At 41.4% G+C, this 13355-nt stretch overlaps 1 protein-coding gene across 1 annotated transcript in view; it reads left to right on the top strand.

The window, feature by feature from the left end:
* TNPO3 (transportin 3) overlaps positions 1-13355 on the top strand; it is a 71812-nt gene that overhangs the window by 4760 nt on the left and 53697 nt on the right. Inside the window, exons 2-4 of the mRNA XM_061564533.1 lie at positions 1399-1599; positions 4593-4666; positions 5479-5635. Coding sequence (XP_061420517.1) covers positions 1399-1599; positions 4593-4666; positions 5479-5635 — 432 coding nt within the window. The remainder of the gene's footprint in view (positions 1-1398; positions 1600-4592; positions 4667-5478; positions 5636-13355) is intronic.

The following is a 13355-nucleotide window of genomic DNA, read 5'->3' as shown; positions in this document are numbered from 1 at the left end:
ATAGAGGACTGTAATTATGAGGTGGAGTTGTGAATGTTCATTGTCCAAATGTGGCCTTTGACAGTGTGAACAGATGGCCATGCATTGCCAATGTGCGATTATGATTATGGGATGATGCTAAATAATGCGCAGTAGCCCTTGTTGACTGCCATTTTTAACATTCACTGCAGTGTGTGTTAAATGTACTTGCTGTGGTGTTGACCATTATTTATGGATTTTACGCTTACACCAGTATACCCATTGGCAAGAAGTGCAAGGTAGTGTTTTGTAGGCTGTCCATTTTCCAATAGAATTCCCATGTGTCTGATGGCTGAACTTTGAAAATTTGCTGTGTGCGCCATTGTAATGCAGATTGTATGAAGTCTACAAGTACTGTTGTATATTTGTGCCTTATGCGATCGATTCCGTCTAGAGAAGTGGTTCATTTTCTGGTCAGATATGTGACTCGGTGATGCAGGAATATTTTTGGCAGATTTTTGTTTGCGTCAAGCGTGGTTTGACCCAGATGAGTGGGCTGGCATATCATATATGCGTAAGCTTAACATATGTTATCACGAATCGCTAGGAGTTGTCATTGGTATCAGGTATTTTGTGTAAATTAGTGGGTTCATAAGCAGCTGCTGGGTTTCATCATACCCTGCATTTGTCTTAGGCCACTTTTTAAAATAAAAAAAACTGCTCCACGACAAAAGTTCCGAAGTAAATTAATATTTGGATCCGTTCCTTGTTCAAATCCGTCTGATCAAGCCACACTTCAAGCAAGAAACTGGGTGCATAAGACGAGAACTTAAGGCACATAAAATATAATCTCTTGTTTTGGCCAGGTTCACTAAGTTTTGCAGTGCTTGTTTATTAATAATATAGCTAAATATCGGTAATGTGAGCACAATAACCCAACGTGAAAATAGATTTTTCAGCCGGAAAAGTGCTTGCACATATGGTTGGAGCTGGCCGTGCCTAGTACCAAATCACCTGGAATGTGCCTAACCTCATTTGATATTGAGAAGCCAAGCAGGATTTGCCTGGATCGTGATTGGATAGGTGACCGCATGGGTAAACTGTTATAGGCCCCCTTGGTCATCAGTGTGGGCAGCAGAGAGCAGTACATACGCATTTCATTGTATTGTGCTATGGCTCCATATTTATGCCACCTGCATTGGACTTCTGCTCTACCACAATTACATTCCCCGTCTTCAGCAATCTGCACTGAACATATTTGTGTAATATGGGCTAATAATACCAACACGGCATGGTTGAGTCTCGTGTTCAGGAGTGTACTCTGATCGTGATGATCACATTGCAGTATGGTGAGAGCAATGGTGTGGGTGAGTCCTTTATCCAGCAGTGGTTTTATCATGCCTCTATCGCTCCCCCCCTCTCTTTGCCACACACGTGCAGATGTTCGCGTGGGAGATCTCGGATCAGCTGCTGCAGATGCGCCGGGACGTGGAGTCTTGCTACTTTGCGGCGCAGACCATGAAGATGAAGATTCAGTTTGCCTTCTTTGAGCTGCCAGCTGACACGCATGCCTCCCTGCGCGACTCCCTTCTGACGCACATCGAGACGCTCAAGGACGTGTCACCCGTCATCGTCACCCAGGTGGCCCCAGTTGCCTTGTCCAGACCACAGTTTGCTGTAGAAGTTTAGTTTCCTACCGAGGGCAGTTGTGTTTGTGGCTTCGGTCACTAGCCAATCACTAGCCAATTAGAGGGTCTAATGCACGTCATGCGTGGTGTTACCATTTATTCTATAAATTGCCTTGCTATTAGATATTCTGGGTTAAATACCTTCTGTTTTTTTTTCCTGATCTTCAACGAAAACTACCACTTCAATCTTCAGTTGCTTACTTTTGATTTTCCATACTCCTGCCCCAACTATGTGAAACAATTTCCCATCACCCGTGCTTCTGAATATATCTCTCATTAATAAGGTTGCAGCAATATGGTCAAACTAATATATAAAATAATTTCCACAGTATTTCCATTGTCCGTTTTTCAAAATATAGTGATAATTATTCATTTTATTTTTTGGAAACTTGCAAGATATTCATGAAATAAAATGCTCTAGAAATAAAGTTGTAAATAATAGCTATTATAAACCCAAAAACGTTGATTATGAATATTATACATTAAATTAGTGCAAAGCAAAATTTTTTCAGAATAATTGTCACTGACAATTATATTCTACTATCATTCAAAATGCATCATGTGCATTATTAACACGATATAATGTAAGCATTATAAAGACATTCTAGTCTCAGAGTTAACTACACTTGAACTTTTAAGTTATATTTTTTATTCATACAAGAAGTACAGCAAAGCCACAAGACGTTTAAATAAACATTTAAAAAATACAAAGTTGTGGAAAACTGATGTCGCAATTAATAATTTCAATTTGCAACGTGTGCTGCAGAGCATTCGCTCGCTGTTGGAGAGAGAATGACAGACTAGCGGGAAAGGCAGCCAGGGATTGTCGGTGCCAAATACCACTCTGATCTCCTGTATGATGAGGTTGTATCAGCCATTTAATGATTGTTTAGGTGTGGGAGCAAACGGAGCACCCAGATAAAGTTCATATGTAGTGGCAACACGCTATCCCATACAGATGGAACAAATGGAGATTAGTCCACATTTTCTGCCCTGTCATTTCCTCACGAGCCAGGCAATGGCAACCTTGATGCCCATGGGAAGTCAGTCTTGTGACATGTGATCCATTCACCCTCACTTGCCATCACTGCCCCGCAAATATGGCTTATGTATGTATATTGAACGTCTTTTGCACCATACTTAGCCAACCGTGTTAATCGGAGGTGTGGGGGAAGGACAACAAACTTAACACAAGAAGCAGTACTCAAGAAAGGAGATTTCAGTCTAAATTTAAAAGTGCATAGCTCCAGTGGCTTCCTAATATCGGATCATGCAATTTGATGTGTTATGAAGATGATACCACAGTGGTCCTGGACGTTAGCTAGTTAGATGATCAAATGAACATCGCGTGGGATATAACTGCTTATAATATTTTTTTAATAATCTTAAAGATTCTTCATTTTCTTGCAATTAAGAGTTCTGAGCTAATTTTGCTGGATTTTCTTCCTGCTGTTTCTGCTTCAGCAAACATTGCATCCTCAATCTTCCACTGCTTACTTTAGTAATCCTTTCCACTGCCACAGCTATGTGGAAAAACATTCCATCACCCAGCTTCTGCATATATCTCTTATTATACTTGGGCTTGGGGGAGTGGTGGTGCAGTGGTTGGCGCACTGCAACATGATTCATGCGACCTTAGTTTGATTCTTGGATTTGACTAACATCCTAGGCTGCACTATTGATGCTTCGTTGACCAGCGTGGTGAAGTATTCTAAAACGACTCCCATGACTGACACTGGGAGAGGTTATGTTTATCGAGCAGCGGATTAACAGAAGTCTTAGGTTATTAAGGCTTAATTCTAAACAATCTATATACATGATGTATTCTCTTAAACGTTAAGTTTGTGCATATTGAGCTCTTTACGTAATTTTGTTCAGCGGAATTTAATGTTTAATCTGTGCAGAAAATTAATGGTAGGTTTTAGTGTTACCCAGCTGAAGGGGCTCTAAACATTGCATTTCCTTTTAAAGAGAAACGCCATAGCAGACAAAGTACTGGAAAAAGTGTAGCTTAAAAAGAAAATGTAAACCGATGATTGTGTTAATCACATGTAACGCATACAGTAATTATGATGAAAGTTTTTTTGCATGAAAACTAATGGCATCAGCTGTCACTTAAATATGTCCGTAGTGTTAGAATATACATAGCTCCCTTCATCAAGACAACCTGAGAACACAGCACTTAAAAGATAATATCATGGACTGTTTTTTAAATCTTGTAATGTTTATCGTTGGTGAGGTTTGCATTGTTATTTGAAGAAAAAATCAAGAGTCATTTCAAACTCAATGCACAATCTCTTCCTTACAGCAGACAGTGAAATGGGGAGAGAATGGCCTTACTTAACAGCATAAATTATGGATTGCATTAATGCCCATGAAAATGTTTGTGAATTTCAATGATTACGGCTATTAAACTGGTATGGGTTACATGTTTGCCTGTAAAAAGTTTTGCTGTTTTAAATGTGGAACAGCATTTAGCTTAAGAAGTCTAAATATCATTTTGCATGGGTACTGTTCATGATGACATAGTGTGTATTTTTGTTAACGGTTGCATGATGAAAAGAGTTTTATGTTATGAACATCGGTGAACCAAAGGTCAGCAACATTTTTCATTATTCATTAAGTAATATGTCATAACCTCAGTTTTTAACGTTTTGTTTCCAGTTACATTGCCCATCATATTGTGCCAGTTGTGTTTGTCTATTCACAGAACTTATTCCAAAAGAGGGCATTTTTTTACTGCTTGAAGTACCTGCTTAACTTCAATACACGAGGCGTAACAAAAACATCAAAAATTACTCTAATCCTTGAACATGATTTCAGAATTCCGTGGACTTCCACGATTGTGTTCCAGTGTAACGCATGCTTTTTGCCAGAGTCTGCGGATTGTGTTGTAATGTTTTGTGTGGTTGTCCTCATGGAACATTTGTTTGTTTTAATCCCCAGCTGGCACTGGCGATAGCGGACCTGGCCCTGCAGATGGCAACTTGGAAGGGCTGCGTGCAGACCCTTATAGAAAAGTAAGTTTGGAGCCAAGATGACACAAGTGTGCTTTGCGAAATGCAAAAGCATGGGAAGTTACATAAGTAAAAATATAATGATTGTGAAATAGTGGTGATTTAACCCAGACATTGCTTATACAGCAATCCCATGCTCAAGTCATCAAATCATGCTGATTCTTAACACTCGTATATTAATTGAAATTTTATAATGTAATTAAGATACTTTCTCAGCATGTACATTTTATGACGTTGGTCTTCACTACATTAAACACCAGTCTATGGCATGTGGGTGTTTGGCAAGCATTGGTGCAGAGGTTGTGCACTTGGCGACGATCTCGCCTGGCTTGATTCAGTTCTCTACTGATACATCAGTATCATATGGTGTTCCAACCTATCCTGAGATTCACCGAGATAGGCTGATCCTTAATATAGTTTCTAGTCAGTGTGTTAACATCAGCATGGGGGAGCCAAAATTGGCTCTGAATGGTGTTAGCCTTGCCATCTAGTCACATGCCTTGTTGTTTTTTGTAGGTCCTTCCTTGTTAACAGCATTGCCTTTACAATCTCCAAAACTAAAAAGGGACATTAGGTTTGTTTGTCCCCTATGTTGTCAGTAGAGGGCAGTGCAGCAAAACCTATTGCACAACACTGCCTAACTTCACCACCCCACACTTACCAGCGTTGTGAAGAATGACCAGACAACACCAAAGACAACCACGGCTTGGAGAGACCCTCATCCAGCGGTGAATCGACGCAAAGGCCGTTCGTGTGTGTGTGTGTGCGCAGCTCATGTAGTTGCTGTCACCCACTTGTGTTTATGGCTGAGCCAGGTATGGCAACGATGTGTCGTCGCTGCCCTTCCTGCTGGAGATCCTGACGGTGCTGCCCGAGGAGGTGCACAGCCGTTCACTGCGCATCGGTGCCAATCGCCGCACGGAGATCATCGAGGAGCTGGCCTACCATTCGGCTGTGGTGGTCACCTTGCTGGTGAGGGACCCTCCTACTTCATTTTTAAATCCTTTATATTAAGTTCGCTTGCTTGCTTGCTTACGACGGTGCAAATCTTTCGGTCGTTTTTTAACCCACTTCCCGTGATCCAATCGAGCTGACATTTTCCACACAGACTCGTTGTGCGTGACAATTAATGTTCGTGAATTTTTTTCCCCAAAATTTTACACTTTTTAGGACAAAAATATATTTAATTACCAATTACTTAATGGTGCAATGCAATCATCTGACCCATAGGTGGTAGCCATCTCAAGCCAGAGGACGAGAGGACTCTAGCCGCCACGCATATAAAGGATTTATAGTGAAAAACTTTGTTTTTACGGGTTATACTTGTTAATGTATTTATAAAGGGCGTAATGGTTACCACACTGGACTTGCAATCTAGAGATAGCTGGCTAAGTTATTCTGGCATGGCAGTTAAAATAAATCGCCCCAACTCTGTCCACCAAGCAGTATAAATAGGGACGTCACGGTTGTTTGATTGGCAGGTTGACTAACTAGTGTGAAGAGTTGGCCAATTACTCTCCAGAATGACTCTGAAATTTATCTAGTGGGAGGCCCTTCCATCAGTCGTGGTGTGAGCAAAACAGAGCTGGACCTTTAAACTTTTCCCCAATTTTGTTCTGATTGTGCTATTGGATTTATGTTATACGACGAAGATTCAATTCGGATCTCTCGCAGAGTATTATACTGCCCTTCATGTTAGAGAACAGCTCACGGAAGTCGATATAACACAACTACCTCTTGAGATCCCTTCAAGTGATGTCTGGTCCAGTAGATGGCAGCACTTTCCTACCTGCATTGCCTCCGATAGCAATGTTCATCGCACAACAAACCAATATTTTTTGTAATTCTTAAAGCAATATTAAGTGCATAACCAAATTTTATATTTTTTTACGTATGCAGTCATTGCTAACAAGGTTGAAATCATACATTTACTATACTTGAGAACTCGGGGTCATAACAAGCGGCTGTATAGGTTCGTACCCAGTAGTTTTAGCGGTGCCAGCTCGGCATTCTGACCTTTTAGCCCCATTGCCACCTCTCTTGTGTACGTTAACCCTGGGCGTTTACTACGGCTATCTTTATTGCGTTCATCCACCTAGTGACCTGACTCTCCCATTATACAGGAAGGTTTGTCTATTTTTCATTAAGACAAGTAGTTTTTGGTTTGTTGATAATGTTCTTGTGAGGGCAAAGTTTGAGAGTTATGTTGGGAAATATGAAATATATTTCGATTTAAATCTTTCGTGACTGCAGGGGTTCATCTTCTTGGTTTTCCGGGTAAGTCACGTAGAAGGGAAATAATAAAATAATAAAAATAAAACATAATAAAATAATTCTCACGAAGTTTCGGCCACAACGCAAGCAGCCGTCCTCAGGTGAAGACCAGGTCTGTCCCTTCTACGTGACTTTACTGAAAGAACCAAGAATATGAATTATATTATAAAAAAAAAACTTGCTGAATGATGACTGTGCAGCATGCCAAAGTTGGCAATCCTGTATGGCACTGAAGATTGCTATGCTATTGAAGAAGAGCATAAACTAAAGTCCTCTCTTTCTTCCAGATGTTAATATGCCTCGGTGTTTTTTTTCTTAGAAGCAGGATAGCTCAGAATTGCTCTTTCATGTCACATTTTCAAAATAGAATTCCCGTCAAGTGTGGCAGTTGGCATGAACCAACACTGCTGGCAAATGAAAGCACTTAATTTATCTGGGAAATTCACAAAATAAATGTTCCCACTTAAGGTGCGAGATTGTTAGAAAAAAGCATAATGTGAGAATTCTGATTGCAAAGGGGAAAGAGGCTTAATGAACAATTCAGTTGCATGGCTTCAATGCTGACACTACAGAGAGGCTTGAACACACGACACAGAGGCCACAAAAGTGTGTGTGGATTGGATTCGGGCATTCGAACGAAATGTTCTTTCTGCGCTCTCAGCATGGCCACCAGTGGGAGCTGTGCGATCTGAAACAGTGAGCAGCGTGGCGTGAAATGCGAGTAGGGCGCAGTGGCTCATGCAGCGTGAAGCGTTTATGCATCGTTTACATGGAGAGATCGTGGAGGAATAGTGCTGCTGCGCTTGTGTGCGGTGGCAGGCGCCGACAAATGCTTCTATTCGTTACCTTCCCGTCTGTTCAAAACTCAATGGGATTTAACCTTATGTAGGGCTAAGTTGGGCAGCCTCTCGTGTCGTCTATTTATGGTTTCATACCAGCAGTGGCTGTTGATAGTATCAAGTGTGCTGCTGAATTGTCCCCAGCATGTTTAAGTTGATTAAGGTTTCCAGATCGCTTTCTGTAGCCTTGTTTGCTAATTATTTCGGTGGAAACCTATAGCAACCCCATTGACAAAAAAGGAAGTGTGCTACGTGTGTATTCCCTGCGGGGGATAGGAGTAACATTTCCATTGCACTGCGTTCAGCTCATCTACAAGCCATACCAATGTTCAGACAAAGGGTGCTGGTTAATTGGGTCATGGCCCTGGCAATATAAAGAGGTCCACACTGCTACAGAAAGGTCCTTTGGGAGCACAACAGTTTGAAGGCTAATGGGACACCAGACTCGTCACGCATAAAGGGCAGGTGCCATTTGCGATGCTGTGCGTCTGAAAGGACCAGGGCTGAGATTTTTGCCGGAGTCAGGAACATCACAACCTTTTAAAGGTGTTCAGCAAAGCCTGCCCTGTCTACCCTTTCATTGCCAACCCTGCTCGTACTTTCAAAGGACACGTTGACATATCCAGGAAGAAAACAAACTGACAGCAAACACCTATTGTTAAGGGTGCTTTTTCCTGTGTGTGTAAACAAATGTCAATGTTTTATTATTTGGCTATCTAGTCGTGGAAGGGAATGTTATTTTTCAATCATTGTGTCAAGTAGATTTCAGGCTTTTTGGCATTGGTCAGAGTACTCATAATGTATGTTGTAGCAGCCACACCGGTTTTTAGGAAGGGGGGGAGTGGAAAGTACATTGTTGCGTATGCAGTGGCATGCGACATTGGTGGATGACCTCTGCCAAGGGGGAGAACATGAACAAAATAATTACATAAACAGTTCTTGCCCCAATTGTTGCCAATTAAACGCACGGCACTTGATGAGTGCTGTGTGTTTTTGTCACACTCGTGTTCGCTCGGCATTAGCAGAAGGATGGTGTAGGAATTATCCCAGAGCCTTGGCAGTGAACATTTTGCTCATGGCTAAAGCTGTGGACGTCACTGCCCTGACCGCTTGGGATGTTGTCTTCCTCGGTGATTTGATTTATCCATTGTTTAAAACATAGTATTGGCTGCTTTGTCAAAAACATCACAGATTTGTGGAAATAATCCCTTGAAAATAGTTGTTTGTTGGGCTGCTCCCTTGAAGCACTATGGTACTTTGGGCCAATGTTTTGTGACTTTTTATTCTTCTTAAATATCTTTACATGAAATCTAAAGTACACCATAAGCCTTTTGCAAGGAGCCCATATTTCACATAATCAATCGTTGGCTATCCATTGCTAGATGTCACCATCCTTACGGCCCATGCTGCCACCTTTTATCTGACTCCTGTGCCTTAACCGATCTCATTGCTCTATCTCGCCGATGGCTGTCCTCTTCGGCGCGTTCTCTCCTTAGGCTGCCGTTCCATCACCAGTCTTGTCCATCGGCCATCATCCCATCGAGCATTGTGTCCTGCTCGAGCCAATTTATTTAGTTGTCATTATGATCAGTTTAACACGTAGGCTTTCGCGACCAATATTATTCATAATAAAGGTTTTTGGGTCGGATCGCGTTATTTATAAATGTGTCGCAACCCTCCACCACCCGACACGGCCAATCAGTAAAAAAGTGTCACGTTGATAAACGACGAATAGTTCACTACTTTAGCCGACGGGTGTGTTGAAGAGTGAATCCACAACATTTACAATTTTTGAGTATGACGTTTCGCTGGTAATTACATCCAGCATCATCGGGCAATTTGCCAGAATAGTGAAGCCCTCCACCTGCTCCCGATCTTAAATAGAGCAGCAGGGTGACGTCATCATTTAACCAAATCAGAGGTGGAGAGGGGGGGGTATTGTAATTATATAATAGATTAGTAATCAGCTAATTGTTATTTATTACGTCTCTGAATTTAGTTTGTTCCCTGAGCAGTGTGTTAATCTTTCTAGCTCTGTAATTCCAACTGTGCACCTGTGTAAGCTTCTTTGTGCACTCTTCGGCTTTTTGCTTACTTTTCTTTTTTGTCCATGTTTCTGATCCGTATGTCTTTGCTGGCAAATGAACCGAGTGAAAATGCTTTTCTTCAGACGCATTGCTATGTTGCTTTTCAGTATCACGCTCAGCTAGATCCAAAGGTACTGTGTACTGCTCTTGTTCTCCTGTTACCAAGCTGTAGTTAAGAGAGAATCTACAAAGTAATGTCCAGGACTGAAAAAAAACCCGCCATAGCATTTGTAGAGGCACTCCCAGTGGGGCTTTCATATATCCCCAATGAAACAGCTGAATTAACTCGGACTTTAGGTCTTTGTGTCAGGATTGCATGCTTAGAATGGGTCGAGGGAAAGAAACCTGGATCAACACTGATGCGCCCGATTTTTATCGGTAGCCCTCGCCGTGCAGACACATGCACTTTATCTCCCCCTAAGCTTGTTTTCATTTCGTGCCTTTCTAAATGTAGTTGGTCAGGATGGGAACCAACGTTGTGATACCTGCTACGGTCCCGAATATTTCGCACGTCTGCGTTGACACAGGGCATCAGGCCGGCTTGGCGCCTTCTGTCGAGCGCATTCACCGGGCACAAGTATTTCCCGCCATGCCACGAATGCTAGCGTGAACAAAAAATTCTGCTTCTGACACAGGGTCCCATTCAAAGAGTGGCTCTGAGAGATATTCTGACTACGCCAAAGCTGTCATCAGACGGGCTTTCGCAGTAAGCCGGTTGAGTGTTTTGACGGGCTTCCAGAGGTTTGAACTGCGGTGAACTGCGCTGGCATGTGGAGCTGCCTCTGGCTGGCCAGTACCTCTTCTTGACCACCTGGGCACGTGAACGTTGTCCGTAGCATAGAAACTCAGGTTACCATGATATGGCCATATTGCTATTTCGTATGATGGACGATACACAATGATCGCGAAATCCATTTTCCAAAATATCGTCGTTGTGCTTACATTGCTCATAAAACATTTCTTAAACATTATTTTCTGACGAAATCTTTAGGAAAATACTAACTCCATAATTAAGTCTGTAATTAAATTGTAGACTGTTTTCTTGTGAAATTAATGGCATGGCGATTGTGACGTAATAACAAAATGTTTGGTTATAAGCGTGTTAGATCGTAAGGTTGTAAGTAATTGGGCTACTTATGGCAGGCTTACATTGAGTGAACTGCAGATGAATAATTTTCAAGCCACCTTTTGTATTGGAAATGCAGCAAAGCACAACCACAGTGCAATAAAATTGTAAGATGCAGTTACGAAGTTATGGAAAACCGATTTTGTGATAACCATCATATTGTGAAATTTGATATCGTTTCGTGAAAAATGATATTGCAGACAGGCCCAGTGGAAACAACTGCGACTTACTGAGTGCATGTCAGCAGCTGGGCGTCGGTGCTGTCGTATGCATGTGCGTCAGTGTTTCGGCTTACGTGCGTGTGGCGGGCTTGTGTTTATTGAGGAGGCCCTGCATGAGTGCTCGATAAGTGAAGAAGGGCAGTTTTCGAGCGTTTTCTCGAGAGGCCTTTTTTGGAAGTTTACCTAAATATAGCGCGTGTATTATATTGCTACATTGGGGTTTTGCTCGTGATGATACAGAGGATAAGAAAAATTTAGAAGAAAAGCAATTTTCTTTCGCTGATCTGATTGAGAAATTGTAATTTTTGTTGAATTAATGAACACATACTGGCTGGCATTAAAGCGCAACAGGGATTGACGGAAAGCATATTCAGCCACGTTTTTGAAAGCAAATAAATGTGCAATATGCCTGCATTGTTTGTGTTTACGCAACGTTTTACTTTAGAATAATTAAACTGCAGGTAATAACACAAGACGGCAAGTCTCTGCGACATTTTGCATGGTTCCTCAAACTGCTTGGCAAATGTTAAAGAAAATGTTTTTCTTTATATTGTGACCTTAGCCTTTGGCCTCAAGGTCAAAGGATAATCGGTGGTGGCATGACCAGGCAAGCTGTAATGATTATTTTTTGTGCAACATGGCAAGGTCATCCAGCTTCCAGCAACCTAATGTCATAATCAGCATTTTGTTAAACATTTTGACCTGCACTTTGGCCCTTTCCAATGTCATTGATTTTTAAGACACTATAAACGTAGTGATATTTAACCACGGATGAGAAGCCAGATCAGTGCAATTTTTCAGCAGGGCATGCAGTACTACAAGCCAATGTTCTGCAGGCTAAAGCATACGCATGTCTCCAGTACGCGATGAGCTTTGTTTTAAATGACTGAAAATGTTAGTTACACGAGAGTTGGCTCTGAGGAAGACCTTAAGCACCCAGCAAAACATTGAACACTGCTTCCAGACTGAAATCCACAGCAAATTTGAGACTGGATTATGTGGAGTGTGATACTAAAGCCTATATAACTTTGAATGGCGTGTAAATGTAGTCCACGTTGTTTACATATCCTGGGAGCAGTGGTTGTGAACCTGATGATCTGTGTTTAATTCAGGGATATGGCTAACATGAGTGGTGAATGATGTCTGAACTGGTGCTGAGTCCCTCTAAATCCCCTTGAGGTGTGGAAAGTATTTCATCCAGCAGTGGATTGAAAAGTAAATAATTATATTGTGTTGGTTCTGTGGTTGTAAGTGATTTTTTTAATTATATTGTGTGGGTGCCGAGCACCTTATCCAAATTGTAATTATTGGGGTTTGTTACATTTTGTGGTTATTGTTACCGCGTGAAAATCAATGGGTATTGAGTCGCCTCTTAATTAAATGTTTCCACTTGAGTGAGCCACCTATTTTTTCCGTGAATTGGACGAATGTTGCGTGTTCACACTTCATAGGGTGGGACTGAATTGAAGAAGAGCAGGTTACATAATCGCGTGTGGGCATGGCCCCGTGGTCTTAAGCCAGTAGTGTCGTGTGGTAAAGTTGTGTTCTCAATCCGGTGTGCGCTGTTCTCATGACTCATCATGTAAGAGCCAGAGGAATGTGACCGGTTGAATAATTTATCAGTTGCATGATGTATTCTGTTTGGATTGCCATTTGGAGGAGCTGATTAAAAGCCATACATTTCATACTAAGGTGAACCTTAAATATTTATAGTAAATTATTATATACAACATATTTAAGCTTGGAAACGAATGACTTTGTAATTACAGTTTATGCTGTAGTGGTACACTCTGTGATTGTTGGAATTATATGCCCCTGATTTAGCGCTGGAAAACAAATCGTAGCCATATGCACTTTAATGATTACAAAACGTTATTGACGTTGTTCTGTTCAAAATATATTGTATGAACAGTGAGCATGAATTTTACGTGTATGGTGTATGGGATGCTTTTAAGAATTCATTTTTGTATTGAATAATGGCACAGGTGAGATTTTGTAAAGGAAAAGCTTGGGCAGTGGAGGAAAGTTTCCATTAGAAACTTAAAATCACTTGGGCAGTGAGGACAGATGTGGTGTTTGTGCTGAAAGCATAAAAGCATTGGTGTGTGTGTGCGTATATATGAGCTGGATAAGCACAGACCTAAT

The sequence above is a fragment of the Lethenteron reissneri genome, chromosome 33 (assembly GCF_015708825.2).
Source record: "Lethenteron reissneri isolate LAM-NWPU_2019-01 chromosome 33, ASM1570882v1, whole genome shotgun sequence".
NCBI classification, from domain to species: domain Eukaryota; kingdom Metazoa; phylum Chordata; class Hyperoartia; order Petromyzontiformes; family Petromyzontidae; genus Lethenteron; species Lethenteron reissneri.
Note: the sequence above shows the minus strand (reverse complement) of the source record. Positions and strands in the feature narration are given on the sequence as shown.